This window comes from Amphibalanus amphitrite, unplaced genomic scaffold (genome assembly GCF_019059575.1).
Source record: "Amphibalanus amphitrite isolate SeventyFive unplaced genomic scaffold, NRLGWU_Aamphi_draft 000483F_arrow, whole genome shotgun sequence".
Taxonomy (NCBI): Eukaryota; Metazoa; Arthropoda; class Thecostraca; order Balanomorpha; family Balanidae; genus Amphibalanus; species Amphibalanus amphitrite.
Window position 1 is genome coordinate 65,202 of NW_024881977.1, and position 24,299 is coordinate 89,500.

Consider the following 24,299-nt stretch of genomic DNA (forward strand, 5'->3'; position numbering starts at 1 on the left):
TTTATCGGCTTCTCATTGGTTGATAGCAAAACCCACGTACTTTTCACCAATGGGAGAACGGGAAGCACCAGCCACTCGGCAGCATGCTGATAAAACGATTATTACCGAACACTATTCTGGTGCGCTCATTTGTTTACGCTGGGTTGGCTCATGGCTGTGGGTTTCTCGTGTGGTTCTTCTTGGCTGATGACATGTGTGGCAGGTTATTGGCCCAACCGCATTATAAATCAAAATACACATAAGTATCCATCAAAACTTGTCTGCTGCAAATTGTGAAGGTAAATACTTCAATTCTTATTTTATTGGTTCAAGTAGGTAGGTAGGTAGCTGTTGGCATTCACATTAGCCTGCATCTTGATCTCAGTTCAGTAGGCGGAACTATGGTCATGAGTACCCAAATATAGGAACGTTCCCATTTTTGGGAACGGAGTTCCCAAATATGGGAACGGGCGTTCCCATTTATGAGAACGGAAGGCAATTTTTCGGCCGTTCGCCCACTAAAACTCAAAAGTGCATCACGTCTCAAAAAAGTGCACGCTGATTTAAGTATCTACTAAATCTCCATAAAGTTATCTTTAATCTGACCGTGGAACAAGGAAATTGACCGTGGAATGATATTTTTAATGATTTTTTAAAAATGACAGAATGGTGGAAATATGGGTTATACGACATTTAACATGCAATTTTAAGGAAAATGAAGCATTTTTTACATTTTGAGGTCAAGTATAATAATTTTCGCCTGGTTATGAAGTTTCATTCTAGCGACACCAGATGCTGACATATGCAAGCGAACACGCGGACAGTCCCGAGGTAATATTGTTGACTTTTGGTGTCGGGGCGATCGACCGCGTGGAACGTCAGTGATTTTACCGAACTACTGTTGTAAACTCAGTTTCAGTGGTTTAAAATCATTCAGCTGTATTTTATCAGCCCTGAAAGACATATTTTATTTGGATGCTAGCTGTTTAGCGTTGTTTTATAAGCAGCGTCATGAGCGTGGTTTTTGTCTTCGGCGTTTCTAAGCATGATCGTTTGGGGGGATTTTCTCTGATATAGGTCGCTCTGTGTGGCTTATTTATAATTTTTATGCTGATTTCGATCATTCCTCGTGCCCATCCTACCAGGCCTTTTGCCACTTACACTCATTAAGAAAGGAAAAAACTAGATTTTCATTGGGACTAGGTGTTTTGAGGGTGTAACATATTCAGCGTTCCCATTTTTGGATACTTCTTGTGCTCGTCAACTCTCGGTGATTAGCAGACAGGTGCTTGACATGTCTCCACCCTCGGCGCGGACGGTGGATATAGGTATGGAAGACCTTGTTGAACATCGCTGAGCGTTGTGGATTACGTAATCCTGCAGAGGGGGGCGTGCCCGCTGCGAGATCGACGGGAATAAAAGCGCAGAAGACCGGGCGAAACATGCAACGGTCTTGCCGGAAAGGTCATCTGATGATTGTTGCGTTAACAATAATTTGCGGCGTTGGACGTGATGCTTGTTCATGAAAAGAGCCCCTGAAAGGCGTCGGTGAAATCGTTCCCAATTTTGGGTACGCCGTTCCCATAATAAGGAACGCTTGCAGCGCCAGTGTACGAGAGCGTTCCCAAATTTGGGCTCGCGGCCCGGGTGATGGACTGCTTTAGAAATAGGGGAACGATTTGAAACTACGATGGGCCTTACAATATCAAACTCTTTCCCAACAATATTGAGACAAATATCAGGCGGTTCACGATCGTTTTATATTTTTTGGACGTCATTTAACGGTTCTTTTTCTTGTTTTAAATAATGCCTACATGGCGTTCCCATATTTGGGTTTATCGTTCCCAAACATGGGAACGAAAATGCGTTCCCGAAAATGGGTACGCTTGACCATAGTTCCGCCTACTGAGTTGGGCAAACTAGACTTTTGGAATCAAAATATGGAGGCATCAATAATTTGATTCTGGTGGGAGGAGCCATGACCAAATATGGGCATGGAATCAATTTTTTGATTCATTTGGGTACACTTTTGACTTCAAATGAATCGTTACGGTTGAAAAAAGGCCCATGACGGTGAGATTTTTCTTTTAAAAGGTAGAAAAATGTGGTAGGTTTGCAAAAAGTGTTACCTCAAAGCTAAGAAATTGTCCTTTTGGCCTTGTGAATGGGAAAAAGACAGAGCCACTGTCCATCACGTAAAAGCTGTTTTGAGGAAATCACACTGTATGCTATTTTTGTATCATGAATCACATACTAACCAATCAGTGTTTGTGTAAAATGGCAAAATGAAATTTTTAAACCCCTAATTATCATTGTTGTAGTGCTTTTATATTATTTGTATGGTTTTTACCTGTTGCTTCAGTTTTTGTATTCTTGACATTTAAAAATTGTGAATTGTTATTAAATGTAGTGAAGGTAAAGTACAACAATGCTATAGGTATCAGTTGTGGTGCTGAGGATACCACTAAATGAGAATAATAGCAAGATAAGTGCTGTATTCTTGCAAGTAATTGTTGCCTATCTGTTAACATTACCTGTGAATCAAAATAATGATTAGCCAGCTGATGGGGAATCAATATTATGATTATCTGTTTAAAGTGAATCTATTCCTTGATTGCCTTTCACTACCTATAGAATTCAAATTGTTATGATAGGAGCAATATTATTTTGCTTAGGAGATAGTTCAAGCATTTCTGTTCAAGATCAGGCATGCTCCTTCTTGAAACACTCTCTTATTTTTATGTGATTGGTAAGTTAGAAATGGTCTGCATTTATGCCCAAAAGGAATCAATCTTTTGATGCCTCCATATTTTGATTCCAAAGGTCTAGTTTGCCCAACTGATCTGTGGCCTTGTGGAATATTTCATTTTTTTGTGCTGTCTTTCTAGCCATACATTTCCGAAATCATGCAGTGAGCCATGAGGAGTGATGAGATGGATAGGGACAGTGACAAAATTGCTAGGATATATTGATATATGCATACCGCAAAGTGGGGCTATTTGAGACAGTATTTGAAACTGCTATGAAATGAAGATTGTTTGATTTTTGTGATAATTTTGCTCAGGAAGGTGTGGAATCGAGTAGTAAATCGACTGAGTAAAAATAAAGCATATATTTCAAACGGTTTTTATTTCACAACTATTTTAAATACTGTCTCAAATAGTCCCACTGTCTCAAATAGCCCCACCTTACGGTATATGTATATAAATTGGATAGGTATGGAGTATGTATAAACATATTGATATATTGATGTGGTTGCCTGATATGTATGACTACCATTTTCACAGGTGTGGTGACTTGAGTGGGTCACAAACAGCAGATATGCTGAGGAGTCGGAAGCCAGTGTATCCGAGAAGGTTTTCCCTGAGGCAACAGGCAGATGGCCAACCGACAGAACACCTGACACCAGAGCAGGACAGAATGTGAGTAGAAACAGACTCTCCGCTTGGCATGTTATTTGTTATAGTGTGATTTTTGCCTGATTTTTGAATTCTGACTCCAATGGCCCAAAAGTAGTTTCACATGTTTCTCAAACATCCCCACCTTCATCTTGTCTGTTTGATTTTTGGATTATTTTGTCCCAATTATTTGTATTTGGTCAATGGGCAAACTTGCAACATCTTCTCCACCTTAATAACTTGGTTATCTAGTGTGTTAAGCAAGAAACAGCCTCTCATGTTTCTTGCTTCTGGTCTTGCTTTTGGTCAACCAGGTCAACTTTTGACCTTTCTGCCCAGAACAATGCACAAATGGTACGTGACAATATTGAGCCTCATGCTCAGTGCTCATACTACACTTGCTGCAGGCACACCTCACTAATTTGTAGACATAGCCTCTGACTGAAAACTATGGCAGCTACATTTGTTAGACATTATCATGTCCCTTTTGTTTTGAGTAGGTACCCAAAAAATGAATTGCATCAGTAGAAAATTTGCATGTCGGACTATGCCGCTATGGCGAACTTTTGTATGGTTATTGTGAATGGAGGACCTGACTTGCAAAAACGAGCATTGTTTCACTTGTCTCCGTCTCCTTGGCGTTTGAGGTCCATAAAAGAAGCTTTCTCGTCGGGATGTGGATAAGACGGCTTGTCAAATGTCAGCTTTACCTTGTGTCATGTCTATTACTTGTAGTGCTAATTTGCAGTAGCGGCGGAACACCTTCAATTAAGGGGGTGGGGGGGGGGGGCACTGCCGACTTTTGGTCCCATTTTTTTCCATGCAACGCCCATAGGGCTAATGTTAAAATGTCAAAATCAAAGGGGGCACGGTGCCCCGGTGCCCTCCCCGTTCCGCCGCCTATGCTAATTTGGTGTGGGTTTACCCACGGTTTACCTACCAACTTATTTTGTACGGTCTCGTTTACTGCCCAAGGCAACTTTATTTATGCTTTACATTTGAAAAGTGTTCAGATGTACGTCGCTCTAGTTTGGCGCACCAGTTAATACAAAATGCAGCAACGTGTTTCAACTACGTGTTGGATGTTGCCGGCAACACCAGCACCAAGTTTGTTCTATTTCACTCGGCAATGTTTGAAGGTCCGCTGATATTTTCCCGTAAAGGTCCATCTTCCTAGCCTACCCTCCCCAGGCATTCTTTAGCGCCACGGACGGTAGGGAGGGGACCCATACGGACGGGACTAGGCCGTCAGGCATGCGTCAACGTCGCTTGGCACAGCTCCAGACGAATGGAGCTGGGGAACTGGGTGAGCGCCGACGAATGGCCACCGGCACGTCTCGTGGGGCCCTCGACAGCAGCCATGGGTCCGTCAGCGGCCGGCGTGTCGAATCTCTCCCCTCCCCCCCCATTCTCCCCCCACACTCAGTCGTCACAAGCCGCTCGGTGACCGGGTGAACTTGATCGATGATTGGCTGTTGCATGATAATTTCTTGGCGACTGGCATGGGCCCGTTGGCGGTACGTACATTCGCTTGGCGAAAAAAAAAAAAAACGACTGCCTCTCTGACGAGAGAGCTGTAGGCTGAATTGAAGACTAATATGTCATATGACGTATTTCTACTGTTTTGCCCAACGAAAACGAGATTCTGCGGCTCCCACATCTTTTTGAGGAGTGGCGATTCTGATCGGTGCTAGATGTTTACGATTCAAGTTATGATCGATGCTATACCAAAATATTTCTCCGGTTCTGGTATCTACTGGTATCTGGGGCACCGTTGCTGGCTTATGGGTTTTAGTAAGCTGAGCGTCGATGAATGTGGGAATTGTAGTGCCAAACATTCGCAATGTTTTTGGAAGCAAAGTTGTATGGACTAGCCAGTGCATAATGTTCCTGAGAGAGCCCATTCATTGCACGCCAAAACCGGACGAGATCGTCGGCCGGAGTCGCGAGTGTGTCAGCGGCCACCGGGTCCGGCGTCCCCCGTACCGGGCCCGGTGCCAGCGGCCGGCGCCGGCGGACTGTTTTAGACGGGCCGACGGCGGACGGAGGCCGGTCTGTCTGCGCGTGTCCGCGCCGGTGGCCGGTGGCGGCTGCGGGCCGGCGGCCGAGGAGCCGACGCCGGGGAGCGGCCCCCAGAGGAGTGAGTAGTGCGTCTGGGCGAGACGGCTGTTCGGCTTTCGAGTGGTTGGTACTTGGGCTGTTTGGCTTTGCTATAGTTCTTTATTTTCTTGGTGAGAATGGGAATGAGAGACCATGACTAAGTTTGTAGAACGACTGTTTCGAAATGGAAGGTATCTTGGCAATGGACTGCTCGGACAGCTCTTGGATAAAGTATGCCTCATCTAGCACACAAGGTCGCTTCCCTGCCCCAGTTTGCCTTCCGAGCTGGTTCCAAATCACTCGGGTATTTTCGGACTGTGGAGGCCGGAATAAGCTGGTGTTCACTTGAGTGTCCATCGGAGATCGCTGTGTGATTCCAACCAGAACGAGTTTGTCCTGTAAAACTCTGCGGCAACGGGCAAACGATTCATCCGGCACGTTGTGAATAGACAGCTGACTGCAAGACACAGCTGACTGATCAGACAGCTGACTACTCGGACAGCTGACTGCTGGGGCAGCTGACTTAATGTGACAGCTGACTGCTCAGTCGGCTCTGAGCTGCTATAGTATGTCCGATCGGGCTGACCGCCGAATCGGACCATCTGCTGCCGTCGACGGCACTACACACTGGGCCGCAGCGGGGTCCGACCATTCCTTCACTGGGCTCTGACCCACTGCTGCGCCAGCGGCTCGGATCACCCGGCCACTTGACCAAGGTCTACACTCTACTTTTGCCTCATATTAGCTCCCTTTTTCATTTTTTCATTGCAGCAATATGTTCTGTCATCCTGTCGTCGTAAAATCGAAATTACCTGCGCGTATTAGCCATTGGATGGGCAAAAGCAACCATTGTAATTGTATGACTGTCATTTCGTTGGCACGTGATTGTCGTCCCTCCAGTCGGCCGCCCACCTGGGTGGTGGCATCTGCCGGCTGCTTGGTGACGTCATTAGCGAGACAGTCTGCGTCACAGTCAGAGATTTGGCACCGTACCCGGGCTCACAGTTGAATGAATGATGAGTAGAGGAAATCATCGATGGCACAAGTTTTGCTTTTATTTTCATTCCTTCGATATTATCAATTGTTCTGTGTTTTGAATTTTTCAAAACTCAAATGAATTTTTCAGGGCAATTTTGAATATCTCTTCATTTGTTCATTCATGACCGTAAGCTTACTACAATGAGAGTCAATGCCCATTGCCCTTTCGGTTTTCAATAAGAAAATGTTACTGTACTTATTTATCCTCCTTTAAATGTTCTGGGAAAAGTGACCAAGAAACTGCAGGTTCGCCGCTCTTTCCCTCGTTTTAACGCGCACATATCGACACCTTTTTTTAAACCCCACATCTGTTCTCCGGTGAATTTCCGGGAAGCACGAAAGATCTCTTTTTAGAAGTGTCCAATCGTCCGATCCTGATCAAATTTGTGTGTTCGTAAGCTTGCTCTGGCATTGCTTGATCTGCCAAGACAGACAAACTTGAGAAAAAATCGAGTGACTGTACCTTTTTTAAAGGTTTCTAAACAACTTGTCTGAACTTCACGGGAGAACAAATGTGGGGTTTAAAAAAAAAGGTGTCGATATTTGTGGTCAACATATTTGAGCGCAGAGTGCAGACATTGGATAAGACATGATGAGTGTTTTATAATTTGCGGTTCTCTGCAACGACTGAGTTTTTTCCATGTGTTCTACACGGTGACTGAAAACGTGTGATTATTTCTCCTTCTTGCTCGGAGTCGGAAATTTTAGCTATTCTCTTTTTCATCGAGGATTGTTTGCATTTTAAGAGAGCACAAGCTTTTTTAATTTAGTCCGAGCCTTTTGAATGGAAGGATTTACAAGGACAGAGCCCCTGCTAAGCGAAGCTTGTTGCGTTGACCCTGCCCTCTACCCTCCGATTGCGAAATTCCGGTTTTATGGCAGAATTTGGAGTCCAAAGCATAACGTGCGCACATAGCCGCGCACGGCCGCGGGTCCCCTCACTGATTTCGCCTGGCTACGGTCTGCCACCAACCGCAACCATACCTGTCAGGAGGCCCATAAACGTCAAGCGCCCGTCGCGCTCTGTTATAACCTGGAACGCGTGCTCTCATCACGCGGAGTCCAACGCTCTACCGATTGAGCCACGGGACCGGCCTAAATCTTAGCCTGCGTGCTGCATACATGTTGAACTGTGAAACTCTGAACTCTGCATCCTGATTTCTTTATTCTGATCCGTTCGCATTTAATTTGCCGTCGTCTAGGTCGCAACGTTGCGGGACGCCGACGCCCGGGCCGTAGTTCCAGCCGCCGTTCCTAGATGGCAGTAGAAGTAGGCGCCTGAAGTGATGCTGTGCCGCAATGCTGACGGGCGGACGGTACAGCATGCGGCAGTGAAATGGATGGGATGCCATGAAGGGAGTTACAATAAGATCTTCACCACAAGATGGGGATTCGCTTTTTCGCTTTTTCCGATTATTTCCTGTTTGCAATCCCTTCGCGTTATTTATGACTGTCCCTTTCCCTTTGCTTTGCTGGCCATTAGGCTAGTTAGCACACAAAGGGAAGACGGATCACTGCATCCTCTATTGTTTGCGTGCTCCGACCATTGTTACTGAGTGACCCACCACCGTTCAGCGATCTTCGGACGCCGCTTGCCGCTCAGTCGCGGCCTCCGACCTCCGCTCCGTCAGTCATTTATCAGTCACAGGCTCCTTCCTGTAAGCAACCTCCGCCCGTCAAACACACACTCTATGCATCTGCATAATGACAAGACGTCGCCAGTATCTACCTAATTGTGCGCGTGTGTGCCTGTGTGTGTGTGTTTGTGTGTGCGCGCCGCTCGCACTGCGCCCCGTCCAATCGGTGGCCGTTACCATGACTACGGCGTGCCCGTCGCGGTCGTCATGGCGACGTTGACGCTGGATATTGAACATCTCTGGTGCGGCGGCGGCGCTACGCGTTGCCGTACTGTGTTGTCTTGTAGGCGCGTCCGCGTCTCGCATCCATGCCTCTCTCTTTCTCTCTCCCTCTCTCCTTTTGTCCGTACCAAATCGTTCCGAGAAACGTCCCATACAGAGCGGATGGAACCGAGAAATGTGACTAATGGCTGTGGAATACCACTGCCTGGCTGTGTCGAAACTCGGGAGGGTGATCTTTTGACACTTTTTTAGCCAACGTCCAGTGGGCGAGGTAATTACCATTGGGTGGGGGGGGGGGTGATGAACATAAGTGTGGAAGAATCAATAAATGCAGTGGTAGACGAATCAGAATCGGGCTCGATCGTCTTGACGGGAGTCCTTTGTTCTAACTGAGTCATTGACTGTCCAGATGATCCATTAAACGATCAAACATTTATTCGTAGTAGATCATCGTCCAGTTGGTGTAGCTATGTTGCACATTTGACTATCAGTTGAGGTGTGGTCACAAAAGCTACAGTTGTATGAGGAAAAAGGTGATTAGTAGTGCCATAAAACGGAAGTGTTTGCGCCACCTTTCTTAGTTTCTCGAGAAAACTGATCCTACATTTAGTCACTGTCCCTCTGGCTATGGTTTTGTTACGGGCGTGTGCACGAACAATGCTGCATTCCGTCTGACGTTAGTGCTTCACTACCGATGCCGGTTGGGCAGAGACACAGGCAGTCGAACCTCACGCTATGGGCTGTAGACCGGCTCTCGGTGCGGGCCGAACCCCGTCGTGTCTAAGCCCCGAGCCCGGTGGTGTCCTGCGGTGCCAGTTTTGTGACCGGGCAGCAGACCTCACGCTATGGGCTGTAGACCGGCTCTCGGTGCGGGCCGAACCCCGTCGTGTCTAAGCCCCGAGCCCGGTGGTGTCCTGCGGTGCCAGTTTTGTGACCGGGCAGCAGACCTCACGCTATGGGCTGTAGACCGGCTCTCGGTGCGGGCCGAACCCCGTCGTGTCTAAGCCCCGAGCCCGGTGGTGTCCTGCGGTGCCAGTTTTGTGACCGGGCAGCAGACCTCACGCTATGGGCTGTAGACCGGCTCTCGGTGCGGGCCGAACCCCGTCGTGTCTAAGCCCCGAGCCCGGTGGTGTCCTGCGGTGCCAGTTTTGTGACCGGGCAGCAGACCTCACGCTATGGGCTGTAGACCGGCTCTCGGTGCGGGCCGAACCCCGTCGTGTCTAAGCCCCGAGCCCGGTGGTGTCCTGCGGTGCCAGTTTTGTGACCGGGCAGCAGACCTCACGCTATGGGCTGTAGACCGGCTCTCAGTGCGGGTCGACCCCGTCGTGTCTAAGCCCCGAGCCGGGCGGTGTCCTGCGGTGCCAGTTTTGTGACCGGGCAGCAGACCAGCTCCATCCAGTGCCAGCCCTCAGCCAGCAGCGCAGTGATGGCGTACGGACCGTCAGTGGGACACTGGGCCGGCCACGCGGAGTGGGCGTCCCCTGCCTGATCGGTGGTGATCACCAGCCGGTCAGTGTTGCCCAGCTGCACCCGCACACACTGGTCACCGGTGCCGACGCCCCAGTGGGCGCCGATGGCCGTGCACTTGGCGAACTCGGCCTTCTGCATGTAGTACGGTGGAATCAGTCCATGCGAGTCGAACAGAGCTGTGACTACCGAGTTGTTGGGACAAAAGTGGATGGAGTGACCGTTGCTTCTGTTGAGGAGCGTCATTTTGGTTACCCGGCTGGCCTCTAGCTGAAACCCGCCGCCCAGATGGCTGCACTTGACGTAGTCGATGTCGGTGGTCCAGCCGGAGTCAAACAGGCCAGGGGTGTCCCCGATGGCGGTCATTACGCTGCCGCCGGTGATGGCCGGGTTGCAGTCCACCTGCCAGGGCACGCTGAGGTTGGTGGGCAGTGCAGAGTCCCTGGACTCGGCCAACAGCACCTCCACGGCGTCATAGATGGGTCGGCAGACGAGCGGAGCGTCCCAGTCGGCCGTCAGACCGGGCTGACAGAGACACCGGCCGCCCGCCGTGCACTGGGCGTCAGCGCCACAGTCGGCGTCCTGGCGACAGGCCGACCTGTCGCCTACGAACGTGACCTCACCGCCGGTGGTGTTCAGCTCCACGGCGGCGCAGAGCGAGCACCGGCCGTCAGCCAGGTGGCGGAACCCGGCCGCAGAGTGACGGAATGCGTGCACTGCGCAGGCGGTAGCGGAAGCGCCGTCCGGCTGGGCCACCTGCTCCGCCAGACACAGGGCCTCGTCCTGACGCCAGGCGAGCGGCCGAGCGGCAGGTACCAGCACCGACAGAACCAGCAGCGTGACCGGCACCAGCAGTGTCACCTGCACCAGCGGCATGGTGACGTGCCGCGCGGCCCCGACCGGACCAGCGACTGCCGACAGCACCTCCCTGGCTCAGGCACGTTTAGCGTGACGCTGCCCTCCGCGTTGCCCATGGGTGCGTCTGGGAGCGATGCAGCTGGCGTCTTCTGACACATTCACTGCTTTAGAAATGACAGCTGTCCTGAATGACCCGCTGGGGAGCGAGCGATCAACCATCGAAACAGATTCTTCGCTGCACTGGCGTGGCTGGTTTTCTATAGCGCGGGCTTGTGAGTGCACGAATGCACTGAGTGATAGATTGGCGTTGTGCTTTCAGTTCTAAATTATCGTCTGCGCAGCAGGCATGCCTGTAGTTGTTATCGCTCACTGTGAATGTCCCGGTGGACTACGTTCCATGGAGGGCGCTGATTGCGGCGGCAGCTTGTGAAGGACATGCCTGACGCCTCACATGTCTACATATTTCTGTGGGGGGCTGTCATCCGTATCTAGGCGCCAGCATCAACACCTTTTAGTCGCTGCTGGAGGTGTGCCTGATACTGAATTGAGTCGAATTCGTCATGTAGGTACAGTGGAAATTCAACGCGTACTGGAATCATTAAGGAGATTATTTCCTAACGAGGGCTTTTTAGTTGTAGCATACCAGCAAATACATAATTGCAGAACTGTCTCATATATACCATCATACCTGAGGTAGGTAGTAGTTGGGTAGTAGGTATCATATACATGCTCTATTCTACATAAGAAGCTGTTGATTCCACCTAAAGTGCGTTGGAATGCCGACCAAGTCGCCCTTTTTACCTTCAGGACCTAACTGAAGATCTCTTTTGACCACATTTTTTTCTGTCAGGGATGACTAGCATCCGACGATCACCGATCAGGCGATCATCAGACGACCACTGAACCGTGAACTGCAAAATGAGCACATCTATCCAGGGTGACCGTTTAATTGGCAGAGTGGAATCTCCTGCCGGGACAATCCCGTCTCGACGCTGTTGGCTCAGCCACTGCACTTGGGCGCACCGGTCTCAGTCGACTCAGCTGAAGGTCCCTAACTTATCCTCTCATCCGTAATCCGACGACATGTCGTCGGACCTCTTTGTAGACCTCAAATGGTCGCAAGACCGAGTAGGCTTAGGTACTTTATCAAAACAAACAAACAAACAAACAAACAAACAAACAAACAAACAAACCGAAAATATCCCACGAATTTGGTATGTGTTTCATGTTGAATCGTCCTCAGCCATTATTATATTTTTAATCGTTTTTTTTCTTAGTATACTTTGCTAGTCTGGTGCTCACTCACTGTTGACCTCCTACATGTCATCCGAATCATCCCTCTGATCTTTGGCCCCTCCTCGCCCCCTCGACGCTCCTATCCCGCCCTGACCCGCCTCCTTTCCACATGTAGCCCGCGGCAGAACATTGGCATCGATGGGTCGGCCGAGTGGCGGTCGTTGCCATGGCGACACGGCCGCGTCCTCGGCGCCCGGGGCCCGCCCTCCTGGAGAGTAGGCCGTCAGAGTCGCCGGGCAGTGTGAGCGGTGTAATGGGCGGCACGGGCCGGCCCCCGGCGGCGGCAGGAGAGGCCAGGTGGGTCACAGCCAGAGCTTGGGACTGGGGACTAAGGAGGGGTGGGAGAGAGATACAGGGGTGGGCAGGTAAATTGGTGCGGAAATCAAGTAGCTGTATTAATTTTGTAAGATTGACGTATTCTCTTGGATGCGTTCGTGTTCGTATGACGTAGGTATTCTTTGTTCACGTAAGATAAGAATGATCATTCTGGGTAGAACAGTGGTCAAACACAATCATCGATTTATTACGCACGTTACGGCACGTCGATTGTCTAGGCCTGCGAATGACTATAGAAATGTGAAAATGAAACGTTTTCGAGTAGTGGTGTGATACAGGTTATGATGATAAAGCGAGGTGAATCTTGCTAGACATTTCCATCATAAGAGATTTGTTAGTTCTTGGGTCGCTCATTACTTTTGAGTGCCTTGAACTTAGCCGGAACTCGTCAAGGGCTCATGCAAAACTTTCTATCGACCTAACAATCGGCTAGTGACTGCTGCCCGTCAACATGCAATGTCTCACCTTTCCTTTTGACCTTGACCTGTCTACCCTGATATGTCAATAATTATTCACCATGGAAGTTGTAACTGTTGTCTGTTAGTTCATCTGTCTGCCTACTTAGACGAACCTCCTGTTGCCATCAACGTAACCCTTAGCGTTGTGCATAAGTCGTTTTCTGTACCGTGTCGGTCAGTACTACAGTACCGAGGTCCAAGCCCTCAAATGATTCTGCCCGTCTCCACTGACCGCCGCCCGTCTGTCGTTCGCAGGAACGTGCAGCCGCCGTCTCCGCCGGCCGAACAGGCTGAGGGCGACGGTGACATCTCTGCAGGGGAGGTCGACATCAAGATCGAGCCAGAGGAGTGGCAGGCAGCGCTGGAGCAGTCGCCGCCCTGCTCTCCCGAACAGGACGGCATGCATTTGGGACTGGGTCAGTACAGCGAACTCGGGTGACGTCGGCGGTGGACCCTTCAAAATGCTGACGTGCTGGAAAGTTGTCAAATAATTATGTTTGTATGTTTCTGTCCTCAGTGCTTATGTTCATGGAAACATGTCGAATGCTTTTTTTCTTAAAGGAAGGGTGCCACCTTTTGGACACAACGCAGTTTTTACAAGATTAGCCTCACATGAACCTAAAAACCGGCTTCACTTACCTATGCTCGAGACGGTCAGCATTGAATCCGCGCGTGAAGTTATCATTTGCGAGTTTTGCTGCCAGCATTCGGGCAGGCAAAAATCTTCAGCACTATTTCCTCGTCGTGTTAAGGGTATTTTATAAAACATGAAATCAGCAAAGGTATGTATAAAAGTTATACTTTTGAAGCATGTTTTATCATTTTGAAAGGGTATATTTTTTCTTTATGGTATACACTTAAGTTTTAAAATTTTAATTGGGAAGTTTTTCTAGTAAGTTGCATGAAGGGTGAAGGGTTCCATAGATCTCTTAAGCATTGTAAAGGAAAAACCTTTACTCCACTTATTTGATGTTCTTTAACTGTTGGCAAATATGGCCAACAGTTACCTACTTGGTTACCTACAACTTAGTTCAAATCATGTTATCTTCTTCCTTTTTATTTGTTCATCTTTTTGTCTCAGTTGCGCCATCAATGCAAATGGCAGAATGATATGTTGCCATGACAACAGGATATGCCAGCCGTCCTAGCTGCCACATCAAACGACCTTGAGTTGTAGTGGTGATATAAACAACGATCTTTTTTTTGGCCAATGTATTAAATGCAATGTTTCGGTTTTTTGTATATTGTGGACGCGCTAACCACGTCTAAAAATTCAAATAAGTAAAATAGATTCATAGAACAAAAATTTCGGAAGGTGGCACCCTTCCTTTAAGTGATTGTTTTGTGAGTGCTGGCGGTGTTATCACCGAAATACCGTTGTTGCCGGACTGCCTTAGTTTACTACCCCACTCGGACCATAGAATCAGGATAGGACTTTGATTTTCTCTGACATAGAACGTCGGCTCATAATGACTGTAGTCGGCGCGTTCATAAGCCCCCAATGAACACACTGTGGTTCCCTTCCAGGCGAGCGGCTGGAGGACCCCATGGTCATGGTGCCGAGAGGTGACCTGCTGAGGGCGCGGCTACTGGGCGGCCGTCGGAGAGCTGAAGCTAGGACCCGGAGCGCGGACGACGACGGCTTCAGCTCGGACGGAGACGCCTCGGTGGGTGGGGGGCTCCGATTGTCGATTTTTTGACATTGCCGTTATCATTTCATTCTTTTAGTCGATTGTTCAGTTTGTATTATCAATCATTCGATGTCGAATGGAGGTTATCTTCAGTTTCACTGTTTTGCACAGTTTCACTTCGTGAACTTTATTCAGACGAAATGGAACAATGAAACAAAGAGTTTCACTTTATGCTTCAAGACATATTCGCCTTATGTTAGTATATCTCGAATGAAAATATGACTATTCAAGTTTCAAAATTTGTTTAGGAATTACCTAGTTTCTGTTACTGCTAAGATGACGAACAATGCAGACGTGCCAACCACACTACAATGCCTTTGGCTGCTTTTCAGATGTTGGACGGTGACCAATTTATAGATGACCCGGGGCCTGACGAGGAGCTCACCTCGCTCTCCTGGCTCCAGGACAAAAATCTGATCAAGGGTCAGTACCGGCCGCGGCAGCGTGGACCCTCGCCTGGCTTAGTGTCGGTTTTGCTGCTCTTCTTCGATATATCATGGATGGTGCGAGACTGTTAAACGGCTGCCGTATTCCTGTGTGGTTTTTGTCCTACAGCTTACCGATTCGTGCATTCATTCGTTTACGCCTAAGGGCAATCCTGCTCCAGGCTATTGCCATCCATCGTCAACGGTAGCCAAAGAAAGGCAAGATGACTCCATGCCGATCCTTAAATGGTGCTCGCGTAACTCGTGCTTGACCACTTCAGAATTTTGTATCGTGTGCACTTTTCGTATTCCCTGCCGTTCAACACCACCCTATCTGTGCTCCGTTGGGTCTGCAACGCTGCCCCTCCCCCCTTACTGACAGCATCTCCTCTGTTCCTCCAGGGATCCCGCTGAAAGCTCCCCTCGCCCCCGGAACGCTCAACTGTGAGGGGCAGATCAAGCAAGAGCCGTCTGTGGAGCAGGGCTCGGCCGACGAGGCAGAGGAAGACCCCGACTCGTCCCTGAGAAAGGACCGGCGTGTCCCCTACGCACCATCCTGCTTCTTCAGGGTTCGGCACTACCTCAAGCACTCCACCAACGGCTATGACCCCAAGGTGAGCTCAGGCCACGACGGCTATGACCCACGACGGCTAACGTTCAGGGCAGGATGCCGCGGCAGGCGGAACACGGGCAAATGGATGAAGTTTTCTTCTGTTGGCGGGATTTAGGCATGTAGCAGTAAATTAATTTTTGCACCTTACAGCGTTGAAATCAAAATTATGCACTGCTTATGCCCAGGCTGGCTCATGTCTCGGCTCTGGAATGGACACAATCCTAGTTTGAGCTCATGGACAGGGTGCCCGGTTTTTCTTGCTCTCCCTCCCGCATCTCCCCTCCTTCAGCTGTGTTCCATTTCTGCCCACCCCCCTCCCGCCGCCGCACCCCTCCCCGTGGCTAACGCCTCATCAGCCGGGGTTGTCCAGAGCACCTAATTGGTCAGACCACCGAACAAAGTGGGCACACCGTCAAATTACTTGGTGTCGCCTCCCCGGATCCATTGTCACCGTCTCCGCCACCGGCAGTGCCGTGGGACTAATTTGGGGGATTGGGCCCAGCGCCAGGGAGGTTGATTGGACTCCGCTACACCCCAGTCCCCATCCTTTTCCTCCCTCTGAGGGAAGGGGTAAACGGCAGAGTGTGACGGCTGCTTTCGTCTAGACGGATGTAGCAGCTTGTACGCTCGTTTTGTTTATTGATAGATTTATCTCCTCAATCGATTACTCTTGTTTACTGTGTTCACTTGTTTACCGTGACCTTCGTCTTGCAGATCCACGCCGCGTACAAGCCGCCCTACTCCTTCTCTTGTATGATCTTCATGGCCATTGAGGACTCGCGCTACAAGGCGCTGCCGGTGCGAGAGATCTACACCTGGATCGAGCAGCACTTTCCGTTCTATCAGTCGGCCGCCGTCGGCTGGAAGAACTCGGTCAGGCACAACCTGTCGCTCAGCAAGTGCTTCAAACGCGCCGACGCACCGGTGGGTGGATAGAAGTTACTATCTGACACACTGTATAATGTGCGCTTTAATGTGCGCTTACTCGTATAACGAATGTGCTTTTGCATTCATTTCATGGCTAAATGTTTGAGGTAGCTATGTCCGCATTTACGAAATATGTAAATTTAATACCAACTAGTAACTACGTGCGTGCTTTTATGATTGTGATTGGTGTCAATTTTTTCCGTTCTTTTTTTTATATGACAGCGTATTTGATTTAGCATTATTCGGCCATCAATATTGGTATCAGTGTCCAGCTGGACCATCCTGCCGACGATCACAGCTGTCGGGGCGTAATTTACCAAACGTCGTGTGGCGTCATCTGCCCGACCTGCCGCGCCTGTGTCTGACCGTGCTCCCCGTCCCGCCAGCCGCCGCCGTGGGGCTCCAGCCGTCCGAAGGGCTCCTACTGGATGGTGGAGCCCGAGTCGCGTGCCAGCATGATCTATGGACTCCAGCGGATGGCCAACGGAGACGGGCGGTGGCGACGGTCGCCCAAAATCGGGAAGATCAAACAAGTTAATAATGCAAGTGATCGCTCCGACCACAAGTATAATAGTACCTTCCTAAGGCGACAAAAAGGTGCGAGTGCGTCGGTGTGCGCGGCTGGGGATGGTGATGGGCGACTGATTTACCCTATCTGACCGGTCACCCGCCCCTAGGGTAGGGCGTGTCGGATCACGGGGTGGGGCAGTCCAGACCGGTCATAGTGCCGCAATGAGAAGGTTGCAGTCACATGGCTATTCAATGTTGGACTTGGCTAATGCTGTGCTGATCATATGAGTTTTTGAAGTGATATTTTATTATCAAAGTGTTTAATTAAAGTGAGATAAAGGTAAAGGTTGTGATGGGCCTGTAGTCTACCCTCCCAGACGTCTGTCTGTGCTCTCCCAGTTTGACCTTTACCTGTGACTGACTGACTGCCCCAGTTTGACATTCTGACCACTTCCACCCAATATGACGATCCCAGACTGTACCTTCCCAGTGTGACCTGACCACACCCTCCCAGTCTAGCTGTTCGTCTATCCCAGACCTTACTCTCTCAGTCTAACCGTGTGTTCGTGCCAGACTCAGTAGTCTCCAGTCCCCTCCCAGTCTAACCGTCCGTCCTCACCGACAGTGGCTGTGTCTGGCGGCGGTGAGGGCGGCGACCACGGGCCCAACCCTCAGCTGTTTCCGTTCCTGGCCGCACGTCTTCTGGCCGCTCCGGGACGGAGTCCGGCGAACGGCGCCTACTCACAGCCGCTGCCGCCGAACTGCAAACTGCTCACGCCCGCCAACTTCGGTAACGGTGCTGGGCACGCCGCTGGGCAGTGGGCGGGCTCTTTGGACAGGGCGTTCGATGGGGAGGGGAAGTAAATAGTCGTGTTGGGTGTTGGTCTACGTTGGGTCGGTATAGGCATCACCGTAAACGGCAGCCGAATTAAGGACTACTGAGGAACTAGTGGATTATAGCGGGGCTTGTAGCATCGCATGACTGTTTAAGTTGTCGATGAGATCAGATTATTGATTTTTTAGAAATGCTTGTATTGTTTATTTTGAAGTGATAAATAGAAAGTCGCACTAAAACTGATTCGTGTGGTCGGGCTATAACGACCGGCCTGTTGCGTCTATGTTCACAGACCAGGGCTACCAGCGAGTGAGGGAGGGCAAATACCTGCCGGAGCCGCCCGCGAACGCCGTGGACAATGCACACAGAGCGGTAAGTGGGCTGACACCTCGAACCCAACCGACCGCTCCCCTAACCAACCCTTCCCATCTCGCTCCCCGAACTGAAGGATAGAGTATTTCAAGGCATACGGCGATGAAAGAGAAATTGACTCGATATGTGCAATCGGTGTCTGCCTGAAAAGGGACACTTGCTTTTAAATGGTTCGTGATTTAATTTAAGTCTAAAAGTATATATTTTTTATTCATGGCTCATACATTTCGTGCACTCATCTGAAGGTTTTCTAGTCAACGGCACTAACATGTCTTTTATCTCTGACTAGACCGGCACTGATGACAAGTGCCGTCCCAACACTGACCCCCTCGGTGTCTGTGCCGCCAGGCGGTGTTCCCTCCGGTGATGATCATATCCCGTTCCGCCGCCGAGGACCACACCTACGCCTGCTGCCACGCGGCGGACCGCGAAGGACACAGCGGGTCCTCAGAGGACAGCGGCGACGACTCGGAGTCGGACCAGTCAGACCAACCCCTTCAGAAACTTCGGTAAGACGTACGGCTGGGACGGCTTTGGGGTGGAGCTGTTATGATACCCGCGTTAATGGAGCACGAATGCGTTTACTAACGTCATGCTGGGTTGCTATAATATTGCTCAAATGTGGACTCGTATTCTCAGCACCCTCTCGGGATTCCTGTGAGGAATTGGGTTGTTAACGTGCCATTTATTAATTGGGGCGTCTGGTTGTCTTCTCTTTCTGGCATTTGTGCGGGAATTCGATTAAGCTCACCGTTAATTGCTTTGCGAGTGCTGGACACCGTGGCACATATTTACCTCCAAGACGAGATGCTGCCAGATAGCGCGGCAGATGGGAAGGGCTAGGAGATCGCTCTGGTCGCGTATGTGAAACTCCAGGCCGCCTGCCGGCGTGGTGCGAGCGGGTGCGTCGCTGACACCGTCTCTGCCCACAGCGGCCGTCTGGGCGACTCCCTGCCGAGCAGCGGTCGCTCTGGCGAGCTCACTCCTGAGGAGGTGGAGGGCGCCGACCTGCTGCTGAATCTGGCCGGCATCTCGCGGTCCCAGTCGCCGCAGCCGGTGCCCGCAGAGCCGCCGCGGCGCCGGCCGGGCAGACCGCGCGGCCGCGGCCGGCCCCGGTAGACCGGACTGACGGCGTTCGGACTGGCCATCTCCGTTAGGACATCGAGAGTGCAGTTCGAGAATCATGTGTGGTGCTAGAGTGAAGACACGAGGACCTGCAAAATCATGTGTGAGACGCAATTTGGAGACCTGTATTATACAAAAGTGTATATTATGAAGCAGTGTGTGCCATGTATTGCTGAAGATCTATTGCAAAGTTGTGAGGGCTTTCTGTTGAAGCAACTTTCTTACTTTTTGTGTAATACGATTGGGCATGTTGATCTGTGTGGGTATGTTGTTACTCACAGGCGAGCTGGTATGTTGTGCGAAAGACGAGTATGGCCGTGTCAGCCGCATGCCGTGAAGGAGGACCAGAGTGTCTGGTGTGCCGGACGGGGACAGGAAGGGTGCAGGCCCACGAGGGGTCACGGTACGGCGGCCGACACTGCCGCCCACCGGGTGCCAAATCATTGAAAAGCAATGCTGGGACTTGTTGCATTTTTGGTCGTAGGGCCGTCATACTGTGAGAGGATGAGATGTTTTTGTTTAAATACGGAACTCGTTCTTTTTTAGGCTGACTGTTTAGCTGCGTTGGATGCGAGAGTATCGTGTTTGTTACCAGATTGCGCTTTTATGTGACCGTTGTGGGTAGAAAATGTGTAGCAAGCTCGTAACGACGGGCATAATAATACAATTTTCACTTGGCGTTTTGCAGTTTACTACCTGTATTGGAAGCATTCGCGTCGTGTCTATTGTGAGTCGTTTGTTAAGATGTGAGCGAAGTAGCGAAGTCGTGTCGTAGGTAACACCCACGCATACACCTTGGTTGAAGGAGCGGAAGCGTGTCTTTCAAAGTTTGGTGGCGTCCAAAACAAGCTTTCCACCTGCGGTAACTAGCGCGATTGTACTCAGAGTTCAACCAGCTTTTCCCTTTCATTTGTCTCTGGTCTTTTCTCTTTCACTATCAGGACATGCCGGCCAATCCAACGGTCACAAGCACGCACATAATGTATAATTTCTATTAAAAGTGTATTACGATGCTTGGAATGCTCCTTAATAATAGCTCGCAAAGAACATTTACCGTCTCTTGGCAGTCCCCCACTGGGTTCACAGCCCCTCCCCATGCGTTCTCTGGACTTCAAAAATCCCATTGCACAATACAAATATACACAATGCTGTCAACCAACATTCGGCATTTTCCTTCCTTAGTAAATGCCGGAGTGTTCTTCAAGACGTTTCACTAGTATGCTATCAAATGTAGTGACAGACATTCACAAGGCAATGCCATTCGCCTAAGATTCTTGGATTTCACAATAACAACAGCCCGGCAATTGAGGGTCACGCCACATGTCTTTTGAGTCCGCTGCAGCACTTATTCACATCAGCACGAGCAAGGCATTCTGAATCACACAATTCACGACTGTCACGTGGCACTTTCTAGCGGTGTCGCGCACAGACAGCTACCGTGTCTGTCCCTTCACGGCGAGGGACCGAGAGCGCTGGTTCTGTCGCAGTCGCCTCAGCGCCTCTGCGCGTCGCCGGTTCATCTCAGCCTTCTGTCGAGCCGGGTCGAGCGGCGCAGCTGCCGCTGGTGGTTTTGTTGCAGCGCGTTGTGTGCCAGTGGATGCGCTCTTTGCAGCTGCATTGGTCGTGGTGGGAGCCGCTGGGGCGCAGGTACCCCTGACGGCTGCCTGAGCGCCGTTCAAGCGAGTCCTCGGCGGCGCTACCGTAGCTGCTGCTGATGACGGCGACGTCTGTGAAGAAGACAACCGGCCCGGCTGTGCCGTCCATCTCCCTCCGGTCTCTCCAGGCGGCCGGTGGTCGGGTGCCGACACTGTCCTCGGCAGACCTCGGCCGGCCGGCCGCGGCACGCTGGAGCCACTGCTCGCGCCGCTGGACGACGCCGAAGGCTCACCAGCTCCGTCCAGAGCCTCGACCGGAATCTGACTGAAAATTTCGTCCTCGTCGTCCGGCATAGCTTCCATGACGAACGCGTTGAAGGACCTGCCGCGACGCACCGGCGACTCGGTAGCGGCCATCTCGGCCAGCTGGGTGCAGCGCAGCATGGACCGGTCCAGCTCCGGGTCGGACTCGATCTCCGGGGGCGCGCCGCTGTCGGCCTCCGGCTCCGAAGGCGGCGGCGGGGGCTGCTCCGGCTCTGGTTCACACTCCGGCTCCGGCTGCCGTTCACACTCGGGCTCCGTCGTTCGGGTAGGTGTGTTCGGTGTGTTTGACTGTGTGCAGAGCGTTTCGGCTCGCTCGAGCAGGGCCATCAGTTGCTGCTGCTGTTGTCGTGTGGCGCGGGCGGGTCGCCGCCGGCTGGCGGGCAGCAGCGGCGCCGGGGAGGCCACCAGCGGCGGCGGCAGCGGCGGCACGCGGTCGGCGGGACGGCCGGCGCTGCGGCGCATCTCCTCTATGGTCCGCCGCTGCGTCTCGTCCTCCCAGTACACCTCGCACGTCTGTGAGAGCGGCGGAGGACTGAACGGGGACACGGGCGAGTCCCAGCACGAGTCTGTCGGCGGCGCGCGCAGTGGGGTGCCGTACGCCGAGCTGGAGGACGCCGCGCACACGGCCATCGGACTGGGACTGCACAGGCCGCGGTCCCGCCGCGACAGCTTGGTCCGGCCGCGCCTCATCACCGGAGTGGTGTCCATGGCTGGCTGCCCGAGGTTCAGGGCTCAGGCAGAACACCTGGGTGAGAAAGAACCTGAAATTAGAAACGCTCATTCATCAACATTCCTGCTAGCCCTACAGTTCTAGAATACAAGCTGGTTGCAAGGACCAAATTGAAACAATGCTTTCTTTTGCTTTCAGTAATCAATTTGGTCAAGGACTAAGGAAAGAAATTTGAAAAGGTTAGGTCAACACTTTTTTTTTGCATGTTTATTTACTATTCACCTATTTATTTTTAATAGAGTTTGGTGTCCTCACAATAGCATGGTGCTATGAGACCACTAAAACTGATTGCATAACAAATAGAATAGGTGCCTATTCCATAATGTCAACAGTGAAATATAAAATGGAGGCAAGAGTTGTAGGTCAACATAATAAGGATGAAAAATGTATACCTAGTAATAGGTAATCACCAATGTGTCTTAAGCATAACGCCAATTGCCATGCATCTGGATAAAGGAAACTTATGAACTTCCCAGTTCCCATTCATACTTGGTAGGTAGGTATGACACTTGACAGAAAGCACTAAGGTCATGGATTTAGAAGAAACACCTCATTTAGAGTCCTATAAATAATGTAATCAAGCAGGTTCAAAGCAAGAAGAAGCACTTGGAATATTCACAGAGATCACTCAACTCAAATGGAAGAGCTTATAATATTTTTAATTGCGCCTGGTCTGCTTTGGGAGAGCCAATCATGAATTATGAAACTGACATTTGAGAGGGCCTGCCTGAATCAAAGCCCATGTGATAATCTCCACATTGCAACTGAGCTAAATTGGGCAACAGTGGGGCTGGTGTCACCAACGCATGTTTCATTTTTGCAACCAAGGAGAGGTGCAGGTGGTTGTAGGTTTGTAGGTTGGCGGACACTTGAGCCTGCCGGATACGCACCATAATCCACCAAGGTTTGTACTTTTTATGTTGTAGGTGGAGGTTTTAGGTTGTAAGTTTGTAGGTTTGTAGGTATTTATGTTGAAGCCAGGTTAGGTCAGGTTAGGTAAGCAGTGGCGGATCCAGAGGGGGGGGGGGGAAATGGGCATTTGCCCTCCCCCAAACGGCATAATTTTAACATTGACATTACGCCTATGGACGATGCATGGAAAGAATCGATAAATTGTTATGGTTTACCCTCCCCAAAACTCTGAGCTGGATCCGCCTCTGTAGGTAAGGTTTGTTTTGGTTTGGTTAGAAAGAAGCACCTCCGGGTATAACTATACACCTCTCCTTGGTTGTGAAAACAAAACATGTGTTGCCGTTGGTGACTCCTCGGCCTGCCCCATAGCCCATGACTACCCTAAAATCTCAATTGAATAAACAATTAGCAAAGGTTAAAAATTAACCAGTCTAGTTTAAGTTTGGTTTAAGTCACTCTCTGAAGAAATTTGGAGGGAATAGTCATACCAAATTTCGCGGCGCTACGCGCCGCGGTTTTCCCGCTATTCGCGAAAAACCTCAGGGGGGGCGGATATCCGCCCCCCCCCCGTCGGTGCGCGGGTTAAGTGTGGATATTATTTTGATCACTGCGCCAGCCGTGGAATGAAATCATCCCCACCCACATTGACGACTATAGTGGGACTCATGTAATTTCAAACTAAAATATAATTACTGGAGGCTGCTGAGTTATTTGTTTTTCAGCTTTACCGTCACTTTGAAGCTAAACGTATCAATTAAATTAATGAAAACGCACCTAGCTTACCTACTCTCCCGCGCGCCAAAACATTCATCATCGCGCCACAAATGTAACCAATTTACCGAAGGCAGCGTTCAAGGTTACAAGAAATAATCTGGAGCACTTTTTAAACGCTTGTTTCATAAATGACGTCATAAAAAATGAATGCAATAAAATGAAAAAAAAATATAGCTAATGACGAGAGGGAGCGGTATCTTGCAAGGCGTGCCTTGTAGAATTTGGGCCATGGCCCTGTTTCACCGGTGATAGCAGCACGTTGCTTTTACACGTGTCAAATTGGGTTTCCATGGAAACATCAACAGGCCCATTGCTCCAACACTACCACAAGTGTGACGTCAGCTCGCGCAATTTGATAGCAGCGTGGTAGCAGCGTCCCGTGAAACACCGCCCATATGTCACCTCAAGCTAGAAACACTGTGCAGTCGCGGCTGTCTCATCCCTATCTCCGTAACGTGTCGTGTGCGACCAATGACGTCACGGCATTGCGGCGTTCTGATTGGGCGGCAGCTCCGAATCGCCCGACTGGTGGTCCCCGCTCGACAAGCGCACGTGCGCCGACTATAGGCATTTGTATAGTTCGTTTTTCTTAAGTTTGCCCCTCACTGTAAACGTCTTTTTGAACACAGCACGAGAATTGCTAGCTGAATTACTGAGAAAACTGGTTGGCGCACATT

General features: G+C 50.4%; 2 protein-coding genes across 11 annotated transcripts; one reads left to right on the plus strand and one right to left on the minus strand.

The window, feature by feature from the left end:
• Positions 1–27: 27 nt before the first annotated feature.
• On the plus strand, positions 28–19,967 carry LOC122392343 (forkhead box protein N3-like). Of its 2 annotated transcripts, XM_043387108.1 has the most exons (13): positions 28–278; positions 3,267–3,401; positions 12,111–12,292; positions 13,045–13,205; positions 14,317–14,456; positions 14,813–14,903; positions 15,308–15,519; positions 16,233–16,442; positions 16,832–17,042; positions 17,581–17,745; positions 18,083–18,162; positions 18,511–18,671; positions 19,095–19,967. In XM_043387108.1, the coding sequence occupies exons 3-13, from the start codon at positions 12,162–12,164 to the stop codon at positions 19,279–19,281; spliced, it is 1,749 nt and encodes a 582-aa protein (XP_043243043.1). In that variant the 5' UTR covers positions 28–278; positions 3,267–3,401; positions 12,111–12,161; the 3' UTR covers positions 19,282–19,967. The 2 variants fall into 2 exon arrangements, with proteins under 2 accessions (XP_043243043.1, XP_043243044.1); XM_043387109.1 differs by lacking the exon at positions 12,111–12,292 and having other exon boundaries at positions 31–278.
• Positions 19,968–20,270: 303 nt separating this feature from the next.
• LOC122392344 (DNA translocase FtsK 1-like) lies at positions 20,271–24,082 on the minus strand. Of its 9 annotated transcripts, none has more exons than XM_043387113.1 (2): positions 24,025–24,082; positions 20,271–21,967 (listed from the first exon to the last, which is right to left on the minus strand). In XM_043387113.1, exon 2 carries the CDS (start codon positions 21,912–21,914, stop codon positions 20,721–20,723), a length of 1,194 nt encoding a protein of 397 aa, XP_043243048.1. In that variant the 5' UTR covers positions 21,915–21,967; positions 24,025–24,082; the 3' UTR covers positions 20,271–20,720. The 9 variants fall into 9 exon arrangements, with proteins under 9 accessions (XP_043243048.1, XP_043243051.1, XP_043243045.1 ...); XM_043387116.1 differs by lacking the exon at positions 24,025–24,082 and adding an exon at positions 23,623–23,872 and having other exon boundaries at positions 20,271–21,951; XM_043387110.1 differs by lacking the exon at positions 24,025–24,082 and adding an exon at positions 23,623–23,869.
• Between the last annotated feature and the right edge of the window lie 217 nt (positions 24,083–24,299).